Raw genomic sequence first — 27,818 nt, forward strand, 5'->3', positions numbered from 1 at the left:
CACTAAAATGAGGGAGTTGGGGCCCTACCTATTCTAAAATCTGTATAAGAAACAGTCAGTGGAGGGAATTTCAAGGAATGAATAATGCCATATCCATCTAAAATATTCTTACAACCAAATTCTTTTCATAACTGAAGCTGAAGAGTTGGGGGAGGGAAGGTTTGTAAGGTACATGGTAAACTTTACATAGGGGTCCTCAAACTACGCCCGTGGGCCAGATGCGGCAGCTGAGGACGTTTATCCCCCTCACCCAGGACTATGAAGTTTATTTAAGGGCCCACAAAACAAAGTTTTTGTTTTTACTATAGTCCGGCCCTCCAACAGTCTGAGGGACAGTGAACTGGCCCCCTATTTAAAAAGTTTGAGGACTCCTTTACCAGATAAAGACTAGTTTTGCTTTAACTCTCAAGTCAACCCCTGAAGCTAGGAAGAGTTAAAAACCTCAAGCAATGTAAGGAACAGGAAGTGTCTGTCCCCTCACCAACATGCTGGCCCCATTTTAATTTATCTTAATCCCACCTTTCTGCCTTTTCACCAGACCCTTCCTTCCCCCCTTCTAGAAACACATCTAGGTGTCTCCTGAATTCATTTATTAGCTTTGCAGGTTATGGTACAATGCCGTCTTTGTTAGTCTCCCAGCCCAGCCCTGCTGGGCCCGGCACTCAGCCCCAGTGTTCCTCCACTCTTAAAAAAACATAACTCAATAGTGTGTAAAATAATTGTAAACTCAGTGGAGGAAAAAATCAGACAATTTTGAAGCATTCAGGATGTGAATATGCAAAAAACAAATCCAGAATGCTAATGTTCCCATTTCTATATTTTTTCCTAAAAGCTACATTAATCCTTTGTTTCCAGGAGTTGTAAGCCATTAAGAGAGAGTTCTGCCAGGAAATCATTATACACTTCGACAACGATATTGTATGAGGATGTATTCTGATGGAAGTGGATTTCTATGACAAAGAGACCTAACTGAGTTTCAATGGATAAATGATGGACAGAAACAGCTACACCCAAAGAAGGAACACTGGGAAATGAATGTGAACTATTTGTATTTTTGATTTTCTTCCCGAGTTATTTTTACCTTCTGAATCCAATTCTCCCTGGGCAACAGGAGAACTGTTCAGTTCTGCAAATATGTATTGTATCTAGGATATACTGCAACATATTTAACATATATAAGACTGCTTGCCATCTTGGGGGGGTGGGGTGGAGGGAGGGAGGGTTAACCCTAAATGAAACATAAGCGAGTGCAAGGGATAATGTTGTAAAAAAAAAAAATTACCCTGGCATGGATTTTGTCAATACAAAGTTATTATTAAATAAAATAAAATTTAAATTAAAAAAAAAAGAGAGAGAGAGAGTTCTGAATCAAAGGAAGGGAAGAAAGGTAGTCTCAGGTTTGGGATTTCTGTTCTAAGGAAGGAAAATCTTAGCTTTGGATAATGCCACCCACTGGGGAAATCCTGGGGAACAAAACAAAGGCTATAAAGAACATTCACCACATAAGAGATTTTAGGAAGGCATAGTACATCAAAGAAAGCAAAGACTGGAAGTCAAGAGAGGGATACTAACTAGCACCAAGACTTCGGAGAAGTCCCTCCCCTTCTCTGTGACAAAAGTGGACCAGAGAGTTGCCTCAGGTCCTTTCTAACTTTCCATTAGCAAATTCTTTTCTTTTGAGATAAAGAAACTCAAAGTAGATCTGACAGAAAAGTAATATGGGGAGATGGAGAATCTGGTGAAAGAGGATAATTGTGTTCAAGTATGTCAGAGGAAAAAGTTTATTGAAAAATTCCATAATGGAAGGCTGAAAAGAATAGAACAGGCAAGTTTTTAGGAAAAAAGTAAGAAGTCAGTCCAGAAAAATATCGGTGATTCCCAAAAGATAAGTTCTGGCAAAGCTGCTCAAAAAACAAAACTCTTTAAAACATACTGGATAAACCAGTGATGGTTACTGACACCATATAAAATGCTTCAGCTGTTATTACTTTCAGGTAGCTGTCTCCAGTCCTCTGTGTTTAGCCTGGAGCAGTCATGCATTTCTGTCTACTTGACATCTTCATCAAAGGCTCATTAACATCTCAGCCCCAAACCAGTACTTCTCAGTGCTTCTATTTCTTTTAGCAGCAGTACCTCTTCCCAGTCATTCAGATTCCCAAATCTCAAACTCTTTGCCTTTTCTTTTGTCCCCATATTTCATATCTAATGAACCAAGAAGTTCTGGTTATTTTATTCCTGCAATATCTTCCATATCAATCTTTCCATTCTCCTGGCCACCACCATAATTCAGACCCTAATTCTTGCCTCGATATTCTCCTTTTCCCCAACAATACATATCTTTTTCCTTTTTCCAATCTAAAAAAAGGGTTTTTTTGTACTTCACCAACACCAAATAAAACTATCATTTCCATAAACAAAGGAGAACAGAAAATAGAGACCATACATGAAACTGAGAATTTCTATTATGTGCAAGTGCTTTTCCTTTGAAGTACATAATAAAATCAGCATGTACCTATCAAAATTGATCTGCCAATCTGCTTCTGGCTTGTCATATCTTCTAATGTATCAAACCTTCTTACAAGGCAATCCTAATAGACTTTGGATAGAAAATGACATCTATATCCAGAAAAAGAACTGAGGAGATTGAATGTAAATCAACACATACTATGTTTACTTCTTTTTTCTGTTGTTTTATTCTCTCCCATGTTTTTTCCCTTTTGTTCTGATTTTTCTCTCCCAACACGACTCATAAAGCAATGTATATTAAAAATAAATAATTTTTTAAAAAAAGAATTAGAGCTTCTTTGGTTGCAAAATAAGCTGAACACATTGTCACTTCACTTTCAAAAAATAACAGCTCTCATCATGTCACCCCCATACTCAATGTATCCCTACTGTCTAGAAAATGAAGTCCCTACTCTTTTTTTTTGGGGGGGGGGAACATTCAACATTCACCCTAGCTTTTGAGTCTTTTGGCTTCTACATATTCGACATTTGTAGTCAAATTGGACTCCTCATAGTTCCCAACATGCTTTGTATTATCCAGCTTTCCCATTTCTTTTACTCATGATGTTCTTTCCATGTGTACGTGGGATGATTCTACTGCCACCTCCTAAATCTTACATGTCAAAATCCTATAATCATTTCAGAGTGCTCATCACCACAAAATTGGCAACTAGGTAATGAATTTTTTGGCTATGGCAGTCTTGAAACATACTTTTAAAAAATCTTTATCCTTGGGGAAAGCCCCTTTTACCTATAAAGTAAAAAGGAACATAATATTTCAGGAGGCAGGTAATGTGAAGAATCATACACATAGTTCTTGAACCATCTATATTGATGTGTATAATATTCTCTTAGTTCTGCTCACTTCACTTAGCATCAGTTCATGTAAGTCTTTCCAAACATTTCACTTGGATTCTCTCAAAAGATATAATTTTTCCTTTCTCCAAAAAACTTTAAATCTCTCTTATGGCAATTACTATAGTCTGATATTTTAGAATTATGATTCTCTAGCTCTCATCCCCTTTTCTAGACTACAAATACCCCAAAAGCAGGGCTGTGTCTTAATCACTGTTCCTGCCTTCCCCAACACTTGGAACAGTTACAAATGGGCCTAGACCAGGGTCTGGCAATAGTAGCTGCTTGATAAATATTTAGATCTAAATTGAGTGCTGGAAAAGCCTGGAAAGACTTACATGAACTGATGCTAAATGAAGTGAGCAGAACCAAGAGAATATTATACAAAGTAACAAGAAGAATATATAATGATCAACTGTGCTGGACTTTACAACAATGAGGTGATTAACTCAAGGCAATTCCAATAGACTTGTGATGGAAAGTGCCATCCACATCCAGAGAGAGAACTATGGAGACTGAATGTGGACCAAAGCATAGTATTTTCACACCTTTTTTTGTTGTTTGTTTCCTTGTTGTTTTTTTTTTACCCTTTTGAGCTGATTTTTCTTGTGCAGCATGATGAATATGGAAAAACATTAAAAGAATTGAAGATGTTTAACCTATTTTGGATTGCTTGCTGTCTTGGGGAAGGGACACAGGAAGAAAAATTTGGAATGCAAGATTTTACAATGATGAATGTTGAAAACTATCTTTGCATGTATTGGGGAAAATAAAATACTATTAAAAACATCAAAAATAAAACACTCTAAAAACAATAAATACTTCATGTTTAAAAATACAACTTACTTTCCCTCTCTGTACTTCCCTCTGTAAAATGAAGGTGCTCATATAGAGTCTTTTAAAAAAATTTTTTTATTATAATGATTATCATTTTCACTTTTATATTTTTGGTGAAGCAATTAAGTGACCACATATTCTCTAATTTCCAGAAAACAAATAATTAAATACATGTATGTCTTCTCTGCAGAGAGGTAGATGACTCTGGGTATAGAATGTATCACATGCTGACAGATGTGGTTTACTGTTTCAAAAGGTTTTTCTTGACTGTTTTTCTTCAGTTTGAAAGGGATGGGGTGAGGCACACTGAGAAATAATAGTGAATTTCATTATTTTGGGAAATATATAGGATGGTATCACCTCCCTTCACCAAAAAAGTAGATAAATTCTGGGGAACATGGCAACATAGCTTGTAAGTTTCTGAGGTAGAAAAGTCCCAGATATAATACCTTTTTAAAGTACTCTATTAGTTTAGGACATAAAAATGTTATTCTAACCTAATTTTCTCATAAAATTCTGCTTGATGTATTTAAAGATGTGAAGGCATGAGGAAAAAAACAAATATATGGGGGGGGATTAGAGTTTTCTTCTGCGAGTTTTCCAGTTGTCCTACAAAATTTTACTTCTGCTTGCTAAAACACACTTAAGAGCTCTCTGTTAGGACAATGTTAAAAGGCAGGAGAATATGCCTCAAATGCAGCCTTTTTCCTTACCATGGGGCTTCTCCTAGGAAAAAATTCTTTGGAAGTCCTAGAGAGACCCCAGAGACTCTCAGGAACATTGATAGGGAAAAAAATAGCAACAATTTCTTAGTCCTGGGCTCTTCTCTACATTGGGAAAGTTTGAACATACTCATTTTTAAGTTACAAGGTGGGGATATCTGGCAGGACAGTAGAGCACAGGGGAAGTCATTTAGCCAGTCTAATGTTACTATTAACACTCTGAGCCACTACCTTAAACTAATTTTTATGTTTGTTTTTAAAGTTAGGTTGAAATGTCACAAATGGAAAATTGGAGTAAGGAGTACCAGTTTACCACAGGACTGGACACACCTGGCCACAAGCACCCACCAAAAGAAACTGACTTCATTAGTACAAGAGGCAGCAAGTGAAATGTACATCTGAAATCAGCCTGCACATGGAGAAAGTGCCGAGGCCAAAGGCGCTGTCTGTTTTTACAGCTGTGTCAAGTCTTAGTTCTCAACTCTTACCAACACTCAGGAGTGGGGCAAAGAGCCCGAGGAAAAAGGTCTCCAACCTCTTCAGCTGCAATGTGGCTCACAAAGGATTTTAAGAACCAGTTAATGAAATAAAACAAGACCAGATGAGGTGATATGATGAACTTCATTTCTGCAGCTAATTTATATGTTTGAATCTCAAATGAAGTTTAAAAAAAAAACTCAGAACTTTCCAGATAAAATGTCAAAGCTAATTCTGTCTGCCACAAGACAGCATTTGATTTCTGGTCCAGCTGCATGGGCATGCCTCACTTTACATGAAAGCTGTTACAGTATAAATTTTTGTAAACTGAAGAATATTTTCCCATTGGCTTATACTGTAATCCTGTTAAGTAGTTAGTGATTTCTAAACTAACACTTAAATGCATATGCTCTTTATTTAAAAGACTCCTTTGGCAATTTAATTCAACAAACATTTATAAGTGCAAAGACCTTTGAGAGGTGCTAAGGGATATAAGAATGGCAAACAAGAGACCCTGGTCTGAAAGAAGCTTATAATCTACTGGAGGAAACAACATGCACACAGATATAGTACAAAATAGAAGGTGATGGGGAGGCAAATAAGTTGACCAGAGAAAGTGCTAAAGGAAAATTTCAGGAAGGAAACAAGCAAGACTTTCAGAAAGGGTAACAATTCAGACCCAAATGCTGAAATTTGTCAATTCCAATTTTTCTATGTAATTGAAAATCTCAGTTCTGAGAGTTGGGAGAACTGGATTCAAGAACTGACTTTGCCACTAATCTGCTCTGTCATCCTAAACAAGTTTTTTCCCTTTCTAAAGCTCAGAATCTTCTGTAAAATAAGGGATTTAGACTAGATTCAGGATTAATATTCTGGGATCTTCAGAGTACAGGAAGACATTAGGTGGCACAATGGATAGAAGTGTGGGCTTGGAGTCAAGAATACCCAGATACAAATCCAAATTCAGACATTTACTAAATGTGTAATCATGAGTAAATCACTTAACTGCTGTGGGTTTCAGTTCTCTTACTTGTAAAATGAGGATAATATTCTCTACTTCCCAAGGTTGTTGTGAGGATACTATAATACTTATCAGGTACTCTGTTAACCTCAGAACACTAGATAGATGCTATTTGTCGTCATCATTATCAACATCATCATGTTAAGCATTTGCTTAAATTATTTTAAAACATTCTGGAAAATTATGTGTAGGCCTCATTAGAACAGTACAAAAATCCTTGACACAGAAATGATTAGAATCCCTGAACTGAATGGTCTTTAAGGTTCCTTTCAGGTAACATGACATACTGGCCAGAAGCAGCCTCTGAATAAGGAAGATCTAGGTATAAGGCCTGCCTGCAACAGAGAGGAGAACATCCTGGCATTCCAGGCAGAATGTGTTTCAGATTTTCAGTGTTTCATGGGAAATAGACCCATTAAGTTCCACAGAACAAGTTGGAATGTCCCAGATGCACCCACAAGTGCATCTGCCCAGATGTGGCTAGTGAACATCTTTCTCCTCTACATGTTTATCACATGGAGAAAGCAAGTAATTAATGATAAAAGCAGAAATAATAATTTGAAATTGCTTCAAATATGTATGGCTCCAACATTATTTTTCATAGGCATGTCAATGAATGCTGGCCTTATTAGTGTTTCCAGAACACTGAGAGATCATCTAATTTATACCTTGCCTTCAGGCAGAATAGATGTAGATGTGTGTGTGTATATATATATATATATATATATATATATATATATATATATATATATATATACACACACACATTTAAACCAATCTGACAGATAAATTAGGCTGCATATTAAGAGAAAAAGATTAATTCCTGAAAAATTACACTGGTATCACTATGGCTCAACATATACAGAAGTCAATAATGAATTAGAAATGACAATGGGTTTATTGTCTCTATCTTCTGCTGGGCAAAATTTTTGCTCTAGGGCAGGCATTAGCAACCTGGAACCTGTGAAGTTTGTTCAGAGAGATATACACCATGCAGAGACAATGACCACTAACGCACACCTTACTTTGAATAATCTTACAGGCAAGAGTTAGTAAATGGGCCTTGAACAATCAATAAATATTTACTAAGCACTCACCATGAAGCAGGCACTGTGCTAAGTGCTGGGGATACAAAAAAAGAGAGATAAAAGAGATTTGCTGTTCTCAAGGAATTCACAATCTAATGAGGGAGATAACATGCAAACAAACATATATGAAGTAAGGTATATATAGGATGAATAGAAAATAATTAAGAGACAAAAGGCACTACAATTCAAAGAATTCTTCCTGCAGAAGGTGGGATTTTAGTTAGAACTTAAAGAAAGTCAGGAAGGTTAATAGATGAGATGGAGGAGCAGGATCCAAGCATGGGGAACAGTCAGATAAAATACCCAGGGATGAGAGATGGATATCTGAAAGGCAGTTGGAGATGAGAAGCTGGAGGTCAGCAGAAAAACTGGGGCAGAAAAGGTTTATTTGAGAATCATCAGCACAAAAATGGTAATTAAACCTAAAGGAGACAAGATCCCCAAGAAAAGAAATATAGAGAAGAGAAAAGGGGTTAGTATAGAACTCTGCAGGACACTAACAGTTAGAGGCTGTGATCTGGAGTACCATTCAACAAAGGAGACAGAGAAGAAATGGTCAAAGGGAAAAACCAGGAGAAGTGATGTCCTAAAAACCTAGAGAGCAGAGAGTATGAAGGAGGAAAAAGTGATCAACAGTGTCAAAGGCTGAGGTCAAGGAGAATGAAGACTAAGAAAAAGTCATCAGATTTGCCAATTAAGAGATGACTGGTAACTTTGGAAAGAGCAGTGTTCATGGAATGATAAATTCAGAAGCTAGTCTATAACAGATAAAAACAAAAATAAGAGAAGAGAAAATGGAGATACCTATTGTAAATGGGACTTTTTGAGGAATTTAGCAACAGAGGAGAGACACAAGATACAGGATGATGATGGTTTGCAGGGGTAAAAGGGTCAATTGCAGATTTTTTCAGGATGGGAAAGCAAGGGGCTTGTTTGTTGGCAGTAGGGAGAGTAGAGAAAGAGAAGCCAGGAGAGAAAGGGGGAGATTGAAAATAAATAAAAGAGAGAAGATGAGAAAGAAGGTCATATGTTGGAGGAAAAGGCATGGAGTTGATCTAGACAAAGAATAAGGTCTTTGTACCATGTGAGACAGGCATAAAGAAAGAGAGAAGATACAGGAGATGAAAGATGAGAATGCTCATGGCAAATGGTCTCACATTATCCAAAAACATGAGACAAAGTTCTCAATGGAGAAAACACAGGGAAAGGGGAAGCCATGAGAGGTTTAAAGAGAGAAAAAGATATGGAAGAGTTGTTATGGAGAGTGGGAGAGTAAAATGATTAGGGAAAATATTAGTAGGATTGCCCAAAAGCGGTGAGGACCTAGTTGAAGTCATATAAATAAACTTAAAGAGAACCTAGTAAGAAATGTGTGATTTTCTCCATTTTTTTTCAACACATGTGTAGGAACAAAGGTAAATGAATGGTGGGAGTGATCCAAGGCTGAGGCTTGGCCAGGAATAACTGACAAGGGAATTTTGAAAGGCCAAGGTTACCCACTGCATCCTGGATCATGGCCACTTGTCTTACCCTCTGCCTTACCACTAAACTCCAGTGATTCTAGAGAAGAGAGCAAGGCTGATGAGTTTTGCCCACTTCTGCTTCACTCAAATCCACTTCACAGGCAAGTCAAAGCATAATATACTTGCAATATCATTGGTCTTGGAGAAAAAAGGATCAACAATTGCTGAAATGATTAGGGAAATAGGGATTCAAGAAAGAACAGTACAGAGCTGAATTGCTTCGCCAACGAGTCAAGATGGGGAAAAAAGGACAGTGTGTAACACAGGAAGATGTGTCGTGGGAGAAAACTGAGGAGAAGATTATAAATCATAATGTGGATGAAGAATACAGTTTGGTAAAGGAAGGTGGAGGAAGAGATTAAAAGCCAATTACAATCAGTGAAGGGGATTTCAGAATTCTTGAACATAGAGGGATTACTTTTGTAGATCATGGAAAGATCAAAGCTATGATCATTTACATGTGTAATTGAAGTGGGATGAAAGAGTAGGCCACGAAAAGTAAGTAGGTTGAGGAACTAAGTGATTAGGATAATTGGGGAGTCAAAATGTATATTGAAATTCCCTAACATGAGAACAGAAGTTAAGGAGAGAAAATTGTAAGTTACAAAACAAATTTTTTGAGGAAGGAAGGGGAATGATAACAGCTACCAGAAAGTTTTATTTTTTTTATTTTTTGGAGCAGTAAAGATGTACTGCATGAACCTCAGAGGACAGAGATTACTAAGTAATGAAGAAGCACAGAGAATGTGAAAGTGGCAAGGGGGAGCAACTCCCCTATCTCAACCAATGAATCAAAGAGAATGAGTAAAGGTGTAGCAAGTGGAATGGGTGACCAGACAGGCTGTTATCATCATGGGAGCCTGTAAGAGATAATAGATGGAAGGAGTGGAAGGGGAAAAAATTTACAATGAAGGGAATTTCCTTGCCTATGCAACAGGCATTCTAGAGGGCAGTGGATAGGAGTTAGATTTAAACTTTGGAGTAATATGGAATGGGTTTTGGATGATGATCTAAAAGAGTTCAGAGTCACTGGAAAGTAATGGGTAGGAAACAGGTGTGAGAATCATCATTGTGTAGAGGGTTCCACTCTACCTTCAAAGAGCAAGCACCGAAGGAGACAGGAGGCATAGGTGTACAATCAGAATGGCTGGCTCTTTCTCTCATCTGAGGAGATTAGCAAGGAAGCAGCAGCAGGACCTTTGTGTTAGGTGGGAGATGGTGCTGGAATGCTCTCCAGTGACAACTACATTACACACCTCTAGTGCAGTATAGTTTAGTAGCTGGGGAAAGGGGCCTAAATTTAAGTTAGACTACATGGGTTTGCTGATAGTTTAAATGAGTGAATGGCATCTAAGTGAAAAAAAAAAAATGTTGATTTCAGTTCTGGATCACTGGAACAGCTTAAGCAATCAGAGCAGTAGTTCATATCTGTGTAATGGCATCCATTTTTATCTCCTTCAATAAGAAAATCGTCCCTTAAGAAGGAAAGAGTTGAAGCAAGTAGTTCCTAAAGGTGAATGGAGTCTATGTAGAACGAACTGTATTTACCCTCTTCAGGAAGAACCACAGCACTAAAGGCACATCAAGGCTACAGACTTAGGCAAACACTTAGAATACAACAAAGATAATGCATTGTTGGTGGAGTTGTGAATGAATCCAACCATTCTGGAGAGCAATCTGGAATTATGCCCAAAAAATTATCAAATTGTGCATACCCTTTGATCCAGCAATGTTTCTATTGGGCTTATATCCCAAAGAAATACTAAAGAAGGGAAAGGGACCTGTATGTGCCAAAATGTTTGTAGCAGCCCTGTTTGTAGTGGCTAGAAACTGGAAAATGAATGGATGCCCATCAATTGGAGAATGGCTGGGTAAATTGTGGTATATGAATGTTATGGAATATTATTGTTCTGTAAGAAATGACCAGCAGGATGAATACAGAGAGGACTGGCGAGACTTACATGAACTGATGCTAAGTGAAATGAGCAGAACCAGGAGATCATTATACACTTTGACAACAATGTTGTATGAGGACATATTTTGATGGAAGTGGACTTCTTTGACAAAGAGACCTGAGTTTCAATTGATAAATGACAGACAAAAGCAGCTACACCCAAAGAAAGAACACTGGGAAACGAATGTAAACTATCTGCATTTTAGTTTTTCTTCCCGGGTTATTTATACCTTCTGAATCCAATTCTCCCTAAGCAACAAGAGAACTGTTCGGTTCTGCAAACATATATTGTATCTAGGATATACTGCAACATATCCAACATATAAAGGACTGCTTGCCATCTAGGGGAGGGGGTTGAGGGAGGGAGGGGAAAAAAAAAATCGGAACAGAAACGAGTGTCAATATAAAGTAATTATTAAATAAAAAATTAAAAAAAAAAAAAAAAGAATACAACAAAGATTTCACTCGTGAAGCACTTGGTATCAACAATTCCCACACAGAAGAGAGCCTGAGCAGACATCCTTGCCTAGAGTCTGACAAGGAAAGGATCTGCCTGTACAGCACAACACAAACAAAGTAGTCTCTCGAAGTAGATTTGTGAGGCAGACTAAAATAGAGCAATAATTATTAGACCTGTTTTGCAGCTGAAACTCAGACTTAGAGAGATGAGATATTGATCACAAAGCTAGCAATGGGCAAAACCTAGATTGGAACCCAGGAAAGTTTAAAGTTCTCTATACCACATCATGGGGACTCTCAAATTAGTGGAGGCAGCTCAGGCTCATGCTGCATACTGAACAACCACTCCTGTTGGATATGTTAGGCTTGCATCATTTAAAATGAACATTATTTCTATCTTGTCAGCCACAATGACTGGTATTTCATAGCAGCCCCTCTTCTTAGGGTGTGTTGGAAGAACCTTAGTCTCTGCAGTGCCTTACTTTGTGGCCCAAAGGCATACCTCTAACCTTTTGTGATAAGATGTGATATGAATTCTCAGCTGTCCAGGGCATAATTTACATGTTAATCACCATGAGTAGCATTAATTAATTAATTTGAGGTATTAATCCCTTGATCAGAGCAAATGATGGCTTTCAGGAAGCAATTCAAAGAGGGAAATGAGATCTTTCCTAAATAATTAATGCTTCTGATCTGACAGAGGCAAATCATGGACTGGAAGATTTTAGAAAACGTGTTTAACCAAGCCCACTTACCCCCATGACTCTGCCACGCTGCTCAACGTCCTCCCACATAAAATGAACTATGATGCGACACATGTAGTTCCCTGAACGGCCTTCCTGCTTCATCCGGACAAGACACATCCTGGGGAGAAAAAGGCAAACAGTCGCAGGCTGCTTTCAGTGTCTTCTCCTTATACTTCCCACTAAACCTACACAAGGTACTACCATCTCCCATCTCCATGTCTTTGTATTCAATTTGCACCTATTGGGAGCCATAGCTTTCTTTGAGCCTCAGCTCAGGTTCCATACCCTTCACAAATTTTTTCGGTCTTCCTAGGAATTGCCCTCCTGAAAATTATCTTGTATTCATTTTGTAGATATTCAGTATATATTCATATGTGCACATATTGTCTTAATAATAATAAGAATGTAAACTCCTTGAGTTTCATTTTTATCTTTGTATCACCAAAGCTAACTGCAATTTCTGGCAAATAGTAAGTGGTGAATAGATATTGATTTTTGATTAGTGTGTTCATCCATTCATTCATCCATTCATTTAACAATTATTCCCTCCTAACTACATACCAAAAAAGTGGGCTAAGTGCTGGGGAAAATGTAAAATTCATATAAGATATATCAAAGAAAATAAAAATAATTTAAAAATAGAAATAATAAAATTTCTAGTAGTAGGAGCTAGCAGCACTTCCAATCTAAAATATTTTAGAAAGTATTCAACAAAATCCATCAACAAAATCATTTAAGATTGATTAAAAAGTGGGAAAGTATATTAGTGGAAGAAACTCAACAAGGAAGAATAAGAAGTAATGAACAATAACCCAGTGTTCAACAACAAATGACAAAACATAAATTACCTAGGAAAAAACAATTAGATATGATTAGAACTCCTAGGAAAACTGGGCGTCAATATGGAAAGATTTAGGCTTAGACCAACCATATTCCACAACAAATTCAAAATAGATATGTGACTTGAATATCAAAGATTATATCATTTAAAAATTGGAAGAAAAGCAGATCATATAATTTTACAACTATGGGTAAGAAATATATATATTTATCTTTTTTAAAACAATTTTTTACTAATATCTTTTTTTTTGTATCATCATAATTTTTCCCAATATCCCTGCCCCCCTCTTGTAGAGTCATCCCATATTAAAAAAAGTATTTTTTAAAGAAAGAAAAAAGAAGCAGCAACAGCAGCAGGAGAGGAAAGGAAAGGAGAGGAGAGATAAGAGTTAGCATAACAGTATTCCACCACATTTATATGCGATAAACTTGTTGATTTTCCAATTTACAGACACCCCCTGAAGATTCCCATTCCTTGACACCTCAAAAAGAGCTTTAAATATTTGTGTATATTCTTAAGAACTTGTTTTGCTTAGGACTAATGCAAGCACTGGGCCTAAAGTCAGGAGATCCTGAGTTCAAATCAGACTTTATATATTTAGTAGTTGTGTGATTTGGGGTAAGTCACTAAAGCTCTGTTGCCTTAATCCACTGGAGAAGAAAATGGCAAATCACTCATCTTTGCTAAGAAAAATTTCTGGAGAGTATGGTCCACAGGGCAACAAAGAGGCAGACACAACTGAACAACATAACAACAATAATGTCTCATTTAATTTTTTCTTCTTCTAATTTTACTTTCTCTTCTTCCCTCTCTCCTATTTCCTTGTTGAGTGAAATGGAATTCTGTACTGAATTCCATGTATTTGTGCATACCCACATGCAAATGTGCATCCTCCCTTTTTTCTTTTGATAAGAGTGAAGTGCAACTAATGTTGAGTAAAGTGAGTAGAACCAAGTTTGTACACAGCAACAAGAAGATTATGTGATGTTCAACTTTTGATGGATATGGCTCTTTTCAACAATGAGGTGATTCAGGCCAATTCTAATAGATTTGTGTTGGAGAGAGCCATCTGCAATCAGAGAGAGGACTATGGGGATCGAATGGAGATCATAACATAGTGATAGTCACCTTTTTTGTTGTTTGCTTATTTTTTGTTTTCTCATTTTTTCCCTTTTTGATCTGATGATTGTGGAAATATGTATAGAAGAACTGTACATGTTTTACATATATTGGGTTACTTGCTGTCTAGGGGAGAAAGTGGGGGAAAGGAGAGAGAAAAATTGGAACACAAAGTTTTGCAACAGAATGTTGAAAACTATTTTTGCATGTATTTTGAAAAATAAAAAGCTATTATTAAAAAAAAAAATGAAGTTCAAGTGTCACCTGCTTCTTGCACCCTATCTCCTCATTTGTCTATATGTATATCCTGATTAGAAGATAATTTTCCTTCTTTTCTCTTTCCCCCTATACAGTGAACTCCTTCCTCTTTTTCTTTTCTTTGTAAATTAAAAAGCCAAACAAATATTTTTTGATTATACATATATATTCATTTTTTAAAATATATTTTCTAATGAATCATATTGGGAGAGAAAAATCAGAGCAAAAAGGAAATACCACTAGAGGAAAAAAAAGAAAAAGAAAAGGGAACAAAGTATGTGTTGAATTACACAGTTCTCTTTCTGGATGCAGATGGCATTTTCCATCCAAAGTTTACTGGGATTTCTTCTTTTCTTAAAACCTGAAAACATTAAAAAAAAAAAATTCCCACGCCTTGCCTAGACTTCCTCTATGACCCCAGTGATGATAGTATCAACTCCCCATATTATAATGTAAGTAGTTTACCCTTATTTTGTCCTTTTTCATCATTTAATCATGTTTAACTTTGTTAGTTTGTCCTTTTTCATTATTTAATCACGTTCAACTTTTTATATTTCTCTTAACTCCTGAGCATAAAGTTTATATGCAGTTTTAATTTCATCAGTAATGGTTAGAAGTCATCTATTTCATTAAAGATTCATTTTTTTTCCTGTGAAGCATTATACTAGGTCTTTCTGGGCAAAATATTGTTTTTAAGACTTTATTATGCTTCTGGAATATCATATTCCAAGTTTTCTGCTCTTTTATAATGCTAATCTTTTTCTTTGACCTGAAAAACCCTGAATTTTAATTATAACATTCTTGGGAGTTTTCATTTTGGAATGTCTTTCAGGAAGTGACCACTGGATTATTTCTATTTACATTCTTACCTCTGGTTTTAAGAGATCCGGGCAGTTTCAAGATTTTCTGAAATATGCTGTCTATACTCTTTTTTGCTTATACCTTTTCAGGTAGTATGACTCTTAATTTTTTTTTCTCCTCAAAAGAACTGATAGAAAACAGATTGAATACTATTTTCACTTTATTTCTTTCATGGTTTTTTCTTTTATTCTGTTTCTTCTTTCATAAAATGATCAATATGAAAACATTTTACATGACTGCCCACATATAACCCATATCTAACTTTTTATTATTCCTCCCACTCTACCACCTTGGCTCTGCCCTTGCAACTAATCTGGTTCTTTAGGATTTTCAAAATAAGCCATCATATCGTCAGTTTTATTTCTCCTTTACTGATCTTTTGTCTTAAATTTCTCTCGCTGCTATTACTAGCATTTCCAGAACTACATGAAAGCAGAAAGAACTCCTTGCTTTATATCTGTATTTATTGGGAAATTTAATGGAATGAGGAAAAGAGAGGGCAGAGAGGAGAAAATTTGGAACTCAAAATTTTACCAAAAAAAAAAAATTTTTTTTTCTCAATTTGTTTGAGGCCAGTTCTTTTTACTATGAGATTGCTTATATTTTCTTCTTTTTCTCAGTCTTCTGATTTTGCTTCAATATTTCTTGTTGCCTCATAAAGTTATTGACTTTTATTTGGTCCATTCTAATTTTTAGGGAGTTTCTTGTTTTGGCAAAGTTTTGTACCCTTTGCATCAAACTAGTCTAATTTTTTCTTCCATCATTCTCACTTCTTTTCCAGTTTTTCCTCAAATACTCATTCCATTAAAAAAATTAATTTTTGCTTCATCTTTTCTAATAATTCTAGTTGAATTTGTATTTTTCTCTAAGGTTTTGCTTGTAGATGTTTTTGAGCAATTCTTTTCTTTGTTTTGAGTGTTTCTGTCACCATAATAGCTCATTATGAGGGAGCCCTATTTTTGTCTATCCATTCTTCCAGCCTGCTTCCTTGACTTTAGATTTGATGTTATTAAGGCTCAGCTTAATCACACTTCTGGAAATAAGGTTTGAACCGTTGCTGTTTTCTTCTGTTATTGAGAGTTGTGTCATTTATTCCAAGATCTCTCAGACAGGGTTTGGACCTAGGAGCTTTCAGTTTTACTAAAGTGATCTGATTCAAATCTACCTGTTTGCTGCCTCCCTAGTCTGAGCACTATATGTTCCTGACATGGGTCTAGATCTGGGTCTAGGTCTGTGCAAAAATAATCTACTGCTGGATTCTGCCCCTATTAACCAGCTCGAAAAATCTGGTAAGCTCAGAATAGGCTTCACTTTGGTCTAGGATTCCTACTTTGGTTACTCTTTTACAGGCTACTGTACCCTGCTCAACATCTACAGCCTGAGCCCCACCATTGCTACCACTGGCATCTGAATTTTTTTCTCCATTCACAACCAAAAGCCTCCATACCTGGGGACACTATCACCTCCTCATGCCATCTTGGATCTGTGACCTAGGACTGAGCTATGGGTGGCAAAGCTACCAGCTTATACCTGTTCCCACTCAGTGTCCTAATATGCATCCGGTACTTCTTCTTGCCCTAGTGCACAGCTTCTCACTGGATGCTAAAGTGCTTCATGTTATATCCCATGTCATTTCATGTTCTGTAGTACCCACCCACCCCCCAGTCTATTTCTGTAAGCCCACCTGTACTAGAAAAAGGACTCATTGTACCATTTTCTGGATTTCCTCCTCAGGGTTCAGTCTGATGCATTTTCTAGATCTATTTGGAGGAGTCTGTAGATTGGAGCTCTTGACACTTTTTTCTCTCACTCTACCATCTTGGTTCTGCAACCAATCTGGTTCCTTAAAATTTTCAAAATAAACCATCATATTATCAGCAATTAGGGATAGTCTTATTTCCTCTTCACCGATTTTTTGTCAAACTTTCTCTCTTATTGAGAGAATTTCTTATTGAATTACTAGAATTTCTAGAACTATATCAAAGTAGGGAGAATAGGTACCCTGGCTTTATTGTAGATTTATTGGGAAAGTTTCTAATTTATTGTCATTGTTTAAGATACTTATTTTGGCTTGGGTTAGATTTTTATATGATTTTTTTTTTAAAGACTAAATATGCCTATACTTTATAGGGTTTTTAGCATAAATGAGTATTATACTTTGCCAAAGGCCTTTTCTATAGCTGCTGTAATAATAATGTGGTTTTGCATGTTTTTCTTATGATTAATTATGTTGACTACTCTAATGTTAATAGTATGCTATTCCTATATAAATCCTTTATAAATCTAACTGGCCATGATTTATAAATCTAACTTCTGATATAAATCACTGTAGTCTCTGCTATGATTTTGAATAAAATTTTTAAGATCAATAATAATTAACAATATTAGTGTTATAAATATATATAACATTTATATTATATATATATATAAAAAACAATATATATAAGCAAAATAAACAATAACAATAATAGAATCGACTTCTATACTTACTTTATATGATGGGTTTTTTTTTTTTTTTACTGTATTGGTTTTAGATAGTAAGACAATTTGTCTCATAAAAAGAGTCAGGTAGTATGCTTTCTTAATTTTTGAGAATAATTTATTTAGTACTGTTGTTAATTGTTCTTTAAAAGTTTTTTTGGCTATTGTTTAGGGTTAAGTGACAAGCCCAGGATTATATCTCTAGGAAATCTTTAGAAGTTTGATAGAATTTTTCTGTTAATCTATTAGGTCCAAGTATATTTTTCTTTTGGTAATTCCTTTATGGCTGATTCTATTCCTTTGCTGAGATCAGATTATTAAAGCTCTCTTATCTGATGTCCTGTTAATTTTAATATATTACATTTTTTAAAATATTATTTTGTTTTGTTTTTATTCTCAGTTTTGGTAGTGTATTTCTGGTTTTGTTATTTTACCTTGCTCATTTACTTTCCTTTAATTTTCTGCAATCTTATTTTTAATCAGATTGCTTAAAGATTTAACAGTTTTATTAGTCCTTTCAAACAATCAGCTTTAAGTTTTAATTATTATTTCTATAGATTTGTTTAGTTTCCAATTTATTTTCCGTCTAATTTTCAATATCTCCCCTTCAATATCTCTTTAAGATAGGCTTTCTAAAAACCATAAAAAATAAATAAAAACCACACCCATACACAAAAAAAATCAAAAGTGAATGCTATAACATTACAAAAAACAACCATGGCTCTAGAGAAGAGATATGAGAAGACACTCCCACACATCCCCCTTTACAAAGAAGTGGAAAGTCCTTAACTTTAGGAGACTGTATATGGCATAATGCATTTTTAATATAACATCGGTTTTTAAGATTTTTTTTCTCTATTAAAAATACTACTTGTTTTATAAAAGCTTACAGGACTGCTGGGAAAGAATACTTGGAAGGTACTGCTTTTTTTTTCTTAAACAAAGGAATCAATTTTTTTTTAAATAACTTTTTATTGATAGAACCCATACCAGGGTAATTTTTTACAGCATTATCCCTTGCATTCACTTCTGTTCCGTTTTTTCCCCTCCTTCCCTCCACCCCCTCACTCAGATGGCAAGCAGTCCTTTACATGTTGAATAGGTTACAATATATCCTAGATACAATATATGTGTGCAGAACTGAACAGTTTTCTTGTTGCACAGGGAGAATTGAATTCAGAAGGTATAAATAACCCGGGAAGAAAAACAAAAATGCAAGCAGTTTATATTCATTTCCCAGTGTTCTTTCTTTAGGTGTAGCGGCTTCTGTCCATCTTTTTTCTATTGAAACTGAATTAGCTCTCTTTATCGAAGAGATCCACTTCCATCAGATTTTTGTTTTTTTAAACGAGGGCAATTAGGTGGTACAGTGGATAGAGCCTACCCCTGAAGTCAGGAGGACTTGAGTTCAAATTTGGCTTCAGACACGTAACACTTCCTAGTTGTATGACCCTGGGCAAGTCACTTAACCCCAATTATCTAAGCAAAAAAAAGAAAAAAAATTAAACATATAAACTCTGCTTTTATGAAGCTTAGTGCACTAGGAGTAAGGACAAAGAAACCACTGTAATCAAGCCATTCCCCAATTGAGAAATGGTCAAAGGATACGAACAGGCAATTTTCAGATGAAGAAATTAAAGACATTTCTGTTCATATGAAAAAGTGCTCTAAATTACCACTGATTAGAGAAATACAAATTAAAACAACTCTGAGGTATTCCTTCATTCCTATCATACTAGATAAGAGGACAGGAAAAGGTAATGATAAATGTAAGAAGGAATGTGAGAAAACTGGGACACTAATGCATTGTTGGGGGAATTGTGAAATGATTACCCAGCCATTATGGAAAGCAATTTGGAACTATGCCCAAAGGACCATAAAATTGTGCACACCCTTTGATCCAGTAGTGTTCTCTTTTCTGGCTTATATCCAAAAGAGACTAAAAAAAGGGGGCGGGGGGGAAGGATCACATGTGCAAGAATGTTTGTTCAATCCTTTTTGTTGTGGCAAGGAACTGGAAACTGAGTGGATGTCCATCAGTTGTGGAAGGGCTGAATAAGTTATGGCATATGAATGGTATGGAATGTTACCAATCTATAAGAAATTATGACAAGGCTGATTTCAGAAAAGCCTGGAAAAACTTACATGATACCAAAATGAAGTGAGCAAAACAAAAAGAACATTGTACATAGTAACAAGATTATGATGATCAACTGTGCTAGACTTGGCTCTTTTCAAAAATGAAGTGAGTCAAAGTAATTCTAAGACTTGTGACAAAATGAGCCATCTTCATCCAGAAAAGAGAATTATAGAGACTGAATGTGGATCAAAGCATATAGTATTTTTATCTTTTTTGCTTCACTTTTATTATTTGTTTCCTTGGAGTTTTTTTGTTTTTTGATCTGATTTTTCTTACACAGCATGGTGAATATGGAAATATATATAGAAGAATTGTACATGTTAAACCTATTTCAGATTGTTTGCTGTTTTAGGGAGGGGGGAGATAAGAGGAGGGAGGAAAAAATTTGGAATACAAGATTTTGCAAAGGTGAACGTTGAAGACTATTTTTGCATGTATTTGGAAAAATATAATACTATTTTTAAAAGAAATAATTATAATACATAATATTATATGGTAAGTTATTTAACAAGTTACAAGACAAAATATTATAAGAGGTTTGCAGGGGAAGGTTACTTTGATTACAAAACCTGGAAGATGCAAAGAGTTGGTCATAAACAAAAGACAGCAATTCAACATTAGGGGAATCCAAAAGCATACAAAGACACTGAAGTAGGATAAATTGCAGTTTATTCAGAAGGCAGAGAAGAAACCAGTTTGGCTAAAGAGAGAATGAATTAAAGGAAGCAAATGAGGTAATAATAGAAAAGCACCTTTTCTTGGAATGATGAGACAAAAAAAATCTGATTTCTACTTGATAGGCAATATAAAGTCAGTAAAGATTTTTGAAAAGAGAAGAAAAACTTAAATACATGGAAGATTACTCTGGATATATGAATAATAAATTGGAAAAAGAGTGGATGTATAAGAAACCTGTTAAAAGGCTTTGAGCTTAAGTAAAGATAATAGCAAAGTAAGAGTTTCTGTTCCTTTTACAAGAAGTCATAAGAATAACAGATTTCTACATCAGTCTGTCAGTTACTCCAACACAGCCTCTAGCTGGAAATACATACTTGTCAAAATGAAAGGAGGAAGTTTTTTTCATCCCTTTTCATCTCTTCTTCCTTTTCTTACTTACCCCTCACTATCCTCCTCCCAAACCTTTTTCCTAAACAAGAGAGCTTTAAAGTGTTCAATTGACAGGCTACCAGAGCTGGAAGGGACCTTAAAAATAACTTACTCCTACCCTTTCATTTCAAAGAGGAGGCAGACTGAGGCTTACAAAGGAGAAGGAAGTTGTCCTTGGGTCATACAAAAAATCAGGGTAAGATCCTGGGCTAAAAAATAATGGCTCCTAATGAGAGTTTTGAGGGCAAGAAGAGTGCCTTATATTTCATTATGTGGATGAATTAAATGATCTCTAATGAACCTTATAGTTCTGACAATCTATGATTTTATGAAATTTGCTTTTGGATGAGGACAAGGCTGGTCATAGAAAGAACTGTATACTTAAGTCCAAAAAAACTGGGTAAACATTCATTTCTCATATGGTTTTCTGGAGGTTAATCACACCATTCCTATTGGCCTTTCACCTGAAAAGACTAGCTATATGCTCTGATGCATAAGTGCTGTTGGGGCCAATTCATCAACAGCAATAGTGAGGTAATGGAATTCATTTATTTGAAAGTTTGGTAGTTTGTTAATGCACCTGCCCCTGAGGTTTAAAAGGCACAGCTTTTCTCAGACCATAAACTTTCTAACACCATGGACATGAGGTGAAATGTTTTCTGTTTCACAAGGCAGTGTGTTCCCTTGCTTCCATGGATACCATCCCAATTGATGGTTATCTTAAAGCAATGAAATTATGGGGTAAAGTCAAATTCAAGAAATTTAAGACTATTTTTGAAATGGGAGTTTTGTAGAGAAGATGAGCCCCTGGTTATAATTCAAGCTCAATAACTAAAAATCAGGATTCAACATGAGGGCCTCTACATTACCAATTTGTGTAGGATCCATCAACAGACAACAGAACTACAAAATACATTATAATGCAGACTGATTCCTTTCTCTCATTTGACTCTGATTCATTTGATTTCATAAGCCTTTTTGTCCACAATTAAGTATTTGCCATGTTCTAACTGGTATTATATTTAAATTGTGTGGATGCTAAGTCAAAGTAGCATGATTAACATGAGAAAGTTACAGAAAGTGAAGTACCCCCTTCTGTGGAATTTGGACATTTACTCAATCTTCTCTTAGAAGTGACAATGTACCTGGGGGATACTTTATATACTCAGGTTATCGTGGATGTAGAACAACCTGTTCTTTGAACTTATTTGGACTTATTAAAGGAAGGTAGATCTTCCAAGGTACAGTCTAAATAAGATACAAAGAAAACTAAACACAATTCAGAGAATTATGAAGTTAAGATATGGAAAGGACTTCAGATATGATCTATTCCAGTCCTCTCAAAGACCAGAGACCTGAGAGTTAGCCCTAAGAATGAGAAGACTTGAATATGAGCACAGTCATTTAGGAACCCCAATTCCAAGCCCAGAGATGGCAGTACCTAAAAACAAATAACAGAGCAGTAAGAGTTCTGAATCCAGCTGAGAAGGGTTGGCATAACATTTCCATTCCATATCACTGAAATTTGCTCCTATGGGAGGAGAAATAGTTAAAAGAGATGGAAACCTTACAATGGATATAATCTTACATGGATCTGGGACTTGGAGAAAGCACTCATCCTGCCTAAGGCAAAGAAGAATCAGAGCTTGAAGAGACAACTGAGCCCCAGAGGAGAAGAGCATGGATCTAGAGAGGAAATTTCATAGAAAATGGGGAAAAAATTATCATGGAAAGGGCAAAGGATAGGTAATAAATGTATAATCAGGAACACAGGAAAATTTCTACCATGCAGCAATATTTCTATCCTCCTTATCACGTGCAGACTTGGAATTTCTAAGAATAGAAGCCAGGGGGCAAGATCTACAAAGCAATAACAGAAAAACTGTTTAGAAGATGGGACTCAAAATAAGTTCCTTAGAAATGTTAATTCCATGTGGAATGCAGAGACTAAGGAAAGAATAAATAAGTATGAGGGTCATAAAAGTAAAAAGAAATGATGAAAAGAATGACAAAGGAAAACAATTTTTAGAAAATTAAGCAGAAAATAAAAATTTGAAATAATAAAACAAGGTGTAGGGGGAAAGGAGAGGAGATTTTACTTGACTACTAACTGAAAGAAAAAAGAAGATAATATTTAGATAGAAAGAAAAAGGAACTAACTAATAAGCAAACTCTAAATCTAGGGAAAAGGGTAACAATTGTGAGGGGTGAGGAGTCTGACAGTGTGGGGAAGAGAATCAGTGAGAATAGGGTTGTTTTAAAATAGATTAAGCTAACATAACTGAAAGGTTAATATACTTTCTTTACAGAAGAAGAGGGGGAAGGGATCCTAATTTAGAAAAACTAATATTAGAGACAAATGAAAAGAAGTATAAATCTAGCTCTAATAACTTTAAAATGTGAATAGGTTAGTCGATTAAAACAAACAAACAAAAAAGTATGACAGATTAGATAAGAAAACAAAATGCTACAATTTGATGTGCAGAATAAAAATGAGGGATTGGAACAAAATTTATAAAGCATTATGTAAATCCATCTCTTTGAAAAGATAAGAGACTAAGGATGTGGAACATTATGAATAGTATTAGAATTGGTTTATGCATGGATTAGTTTTGCCAAATTGTTTTTGGCCTTTTTTCATTCTTTGTCATTAAGTATGACTCTCTTGATGGGAAAAGAAAATATTCAGAAATAAAGGAAATATAAAAACAAAACAGTGTGCAGTCATTTTTCAATCATGTCTGAATTGTGATTTGTGAACATATTTGGAGTTTTTCTGGCAAAGATACTGGAATGCTTTATCATTTCCTTCTTCAACTCATTTTATGGATGAGGCAAATAAAGTGAGAATGAAGTGAAATGCCAAGGGACACAGCTAGATTTGAACTCAGGAAGAAAAGTCTTCCTGACTCCAAGTCTGGCACTCTATGCACTGTGTCACCTACCTGCCAAAACCCTTCCCCCTGCCTTACCCTCAAGCTACCAAACAAAAATAACATTAAGAAAATATATACTAACAATCATAAAGGGGACCATCCAAGTCAGCAGAAATCTATTACTCAGAGGAGAAAAACTGGCCTCAGCAATTTTCATGTTTCTTAAACAAACAAAAACCACATAAAGCTCATGCCCAAGTGATGGAAGATTAACAATCAGTATCATTTGCTTTCTTGGCTTTTTAATCAATATTATGATTGTTCAGCTCAATCCTATTCTAGCGTGTTGAAATAAATTAGGTTGTATTACAATCTAAAAAGCATATACTTTTTTTTGCCATAACTCCTAAAAACCTGTATATAAACTCAATATTAGTAAGCCAAAATATCTTTCCTTGTTCATTTACATTAATATTTCAGAGAATGGTTCCCATGGGAAAAAATGTTTCTGGCAAATTACAATAAAAGCCATATTTAAGAATTCAATGCATGCTCACGTGCGCGCATACATACATACACACACACACAACATACATGCACACAGTTCAATGTACCTTTTCCCAATCACATATTAAAAGGAAGCTTTCAATAACAACAATAATCATGTTCATTTATCAAATACTTATTGAGCACTTACTACTAAAAGACACAATTTTTACTGCTTTTTAAAGTTTTGGTGTTGACTCCAGCCAGTGAGAAAGTAAGGAAAATGAGACATAATACTAAAAGCACTGCACTCTAGTGAAAGAAAAAATCTTAATAAGTTATCAAATCTAAGACATCCATGTTACAAGGATAGAAATAAAGCACATGTTATTACTGACCTACTAACACTTAAATTAAAAAACAAAAAATATCAAATCAAAACATACCTACAACACAAAATATAAGAACTAAGGAGTCTAAAATTCCTTTAACTCTTAATTAAAAAAAAAAAAACCCACAGATTTTAGATAAAGCTCTACTTACTTACAGTAAGGAAACATATCAACTTGTTACTGTATACTGTAGGTCCCCCCAAATATACTATAAACTTCTTTGGGTCAGACACTATTTTATGCTTAATCTCTAAGTGTCTTCCACACAGTAGTACTTAATAAGTGTTTCCAAAGCTGATCTGTCCAAAGAACATTTCAGGTTCTTTGAAATATACTGATGGAACCTATAAATAATATTACAATAAGGCTAGTAATATGAATACTTCTGGGATAAGGGTGAAAAAGCAAGATTCATGAATATTTTGAAATAAAAAAGGAAAAAGAGTCATTTCTGGGCATAAAAATAGCTGCAGTTAGAATTTTCCGACATTTAATTTCATACCTTAGGGGGCAAAGTAATGTAAATACAAAAGAAATCTACTGAAATCCCTTCTTATTCACATTTAATGACAGAGCAGGGTATGTGGACAGTTTGAGAAATGGTGCTTTGAGAATCATGTTCAAGTTCTAGTTGTAATTAGACTAAAATGCTCTGTGAAACAGAGAGGAGGGAGAAGAAAAAGGGGAAAGCATCCATAAAAATGATGATTAAAAGAAAAGAAAGAAAATAATCCTTCTAACTAGTTGTTGAAATAACAATGTTCACTCTATCTCCATGATGTTCATGTCCATGTGACCACAGAGAAGTGATCCAGAAACCCCTAACTTTTAGTGGGTAGAAGTGAGTAGGGGGCAGACTAAAACCTCTTTTTCTTCTGCAGAGTTAGAAATGGCAGGAGGTTTTCTAGCTATGAATTCTCTCCTTTTTGCCTGAGTTCTTCAGACTAAATCTGGAAGGAAAGTATTCTTGTTATTTCTAAAGCTGACCTCCTGCCATGTCTTGGCAACTAGCAGCATCCTGCCCTTCTCTACTTGGCCTCTCTGACAATGCCAGTTGTGTTTTGGCCTTCATTTTCCCCTGCAGTAGTTTCTAAGCCGCTTAACCCAGATTGGATTTGGAATTCAGTGTAAAGATCATGGGCACTTAGGTAGATTTGTCACTCTGGTTGCTGGGAAGGAATCTTTACCCTGCCATCGGCTGGACTAGCTGCTCTCCTTGGAGGCCAAACAAATCAAGCCTGCATGGCTGCACTCAAGTGCCGGCAGTGTGAGAAATGAATGAGGTTATTTATTTGTTGGCTGGCAGGCTGTCATTTTCCCGGGGCTGTGTACATGGCTATCTCCACCTGGTTTCCTCTACCTACTTACGCTCCAATCCTGCTTCTCATTTGGAGAATGCAGGGTCACAGGACCCACAAATACAGACCTACTGGGCGAGGCCCTTCCTGAAGCCATCTCAGTTGACCACGAGCCTCCTCCAAACACTAATAATTCTTGGCCTGGCTTCTACTTGTCTACGACAGGACAAGCTCCTGGAAGAGAGGTATTGGTACTCTGGGCTATGTGGTTAGTTATGCAATTTTTGTAAAGTCTCATATAGGCCAATGGGCATTATAGACATTATGTTATAAAAAAAAAAAAAAGACACTATGTAGGTGAATGGGTTGGGAAGGGGGTGGAGTGGTGGGGAAGAGATGGCCAAATATATATCAAGGCCAGGACAACTAAGATTTCATTAGGAGAATGAACATCATAAAAAGTGTTTCATCAACCAAGCTATGGCAGCTTGAAAGAACCTTAACAAAAATGTTAGAATGGTCATTTTGATTCCAGCCTTGCAATAGCAGCTCACTCTGGATGGGCTGGAAACTGATCAGAGCCCTGAGTACCCTAACTGGTGGTGAGGCAGCTGGTAGTCAGAGCTGAAAATACCACATCCTTAGCTTTATATCAAACACTGTATAGAGATATAGTTGTTCTTCCAAGGAAATGGAAAAACTCCCTTCTCTGAGGGAAGGCAAGGTTCTAAGAGGGGAAATCACTGGCCTTAGGATACATATCTTAAAAAACCTCCAGAACTAGAACCTGAGTTTCTCTCCTGAGACCAAAATTCTTTCCCCTGTATCATGTTGAGTACAGTAACCCATATCAATAAAGTAATCTCTCTTCTCACTGATTTTACTTGGCAACTCCCCACTCCCACACTTCTCACTGAGGCTTGGCTCTTCAATAGTACTGCACTTGACTAAACACCAAACTCACATTTCTAAGCATTGATGACTTAGGGCCTTGCCCCATAGCCTTTAACCTAAAGCTATCCACTACATAATCTTCTTCAATATTAGGGGCTTCAGCAGGTAAGATTCATTTCAGGAACTATCAAAACCAAGAAACTTTTCAACACAGGAAGAGTCAGTCCTATGAGTCTGTCTCAGACAAGGAGCCTTTTACAAGGCAGCAGTTCCACAAGCTCCTCAGATGCTCCCTTTGGTTAGAGCAGTAAACTTAGTTCTACAGAATTTGGCTTCCCCAGATCTGGCAGTTTGATAAATACACTTCCCACTCCCACCTTCAGTGTCTCTTCTATATCCTTCTGACCTTTAACAGCAAGTAACATTAGATGAAAAATTGATTTTTTTTGGCTACTGATTTCATAAATGAAGAAAAATATACTGTTTTAAGGTGTTAAATATTTTTACATGCAACAAACCTGGCAAATACCTGGCCTCTGTGCACACTGTAGAGATCCAGGCATAAATGTCAGCGCTATAATTTGTTATAGGTTTCTGATGACCAGCAATGAAAATTACCACAAATTCTCACAATTTAAACCACTTTTACGTAAATGAGGACTTTCCTAAAACAGCTGCTAGAGGGAACTTTCCACTGAGACTCAGCAGGGCTCTCAAAGACCCTGATAATGTGGCTCACTGGGGCACTCATTCTTTCAGAAAATCTACAAATATAAGTTTCTCTCCAAGTCTATGATTTGACCTTTAATAAAAAAAATTTTGCTAATAGAAGCCAGTTAAGAAAATGAATAGAACAGTTTTTTCAGCCTGAACAAACG

General features: G+C 35.9%; 1 protein-coding gene across 1 annotated transcript in view; it reads right to left on the reverse strand.

Annotated features, from left to right (window-relative positions):
• Positions 1-27,818, reverse strand: part of LOC127550356 (ubiquinol-cytochrome-c reductase complex assembly factor 1) — a 133,296-nt gene that overhangs the window by 59,926 nt on the left and 45,552 nt on the right. Inside the window, exon 7 of the mRNA XM_051979190.1 lies at positions 12,197-12,305. Coding sequence (XP_051835150.1) covers positions 12,197-12,305 — 109 coding nt within the window. The remainder of the gene's footprint in view (positions 1-12,196; positions 12,306-27,818) is intronic.

Source organism: Antechinus flavipes, chromosome 2 (assembly GCF_016432865.1).
Source record: "Antechinus flavipes isolate AdamAnt ecotype Samford, QLD, Australia chromosome 2, AdamAnt_v2, whole genome shotgun sequence".
Lineage (NCBI taxonomy): Eukaryota > Metazoa > Chordata > Mammalia > Dasyuromorphia > Dasyuridae > Antechinus > Antechinus flavipes.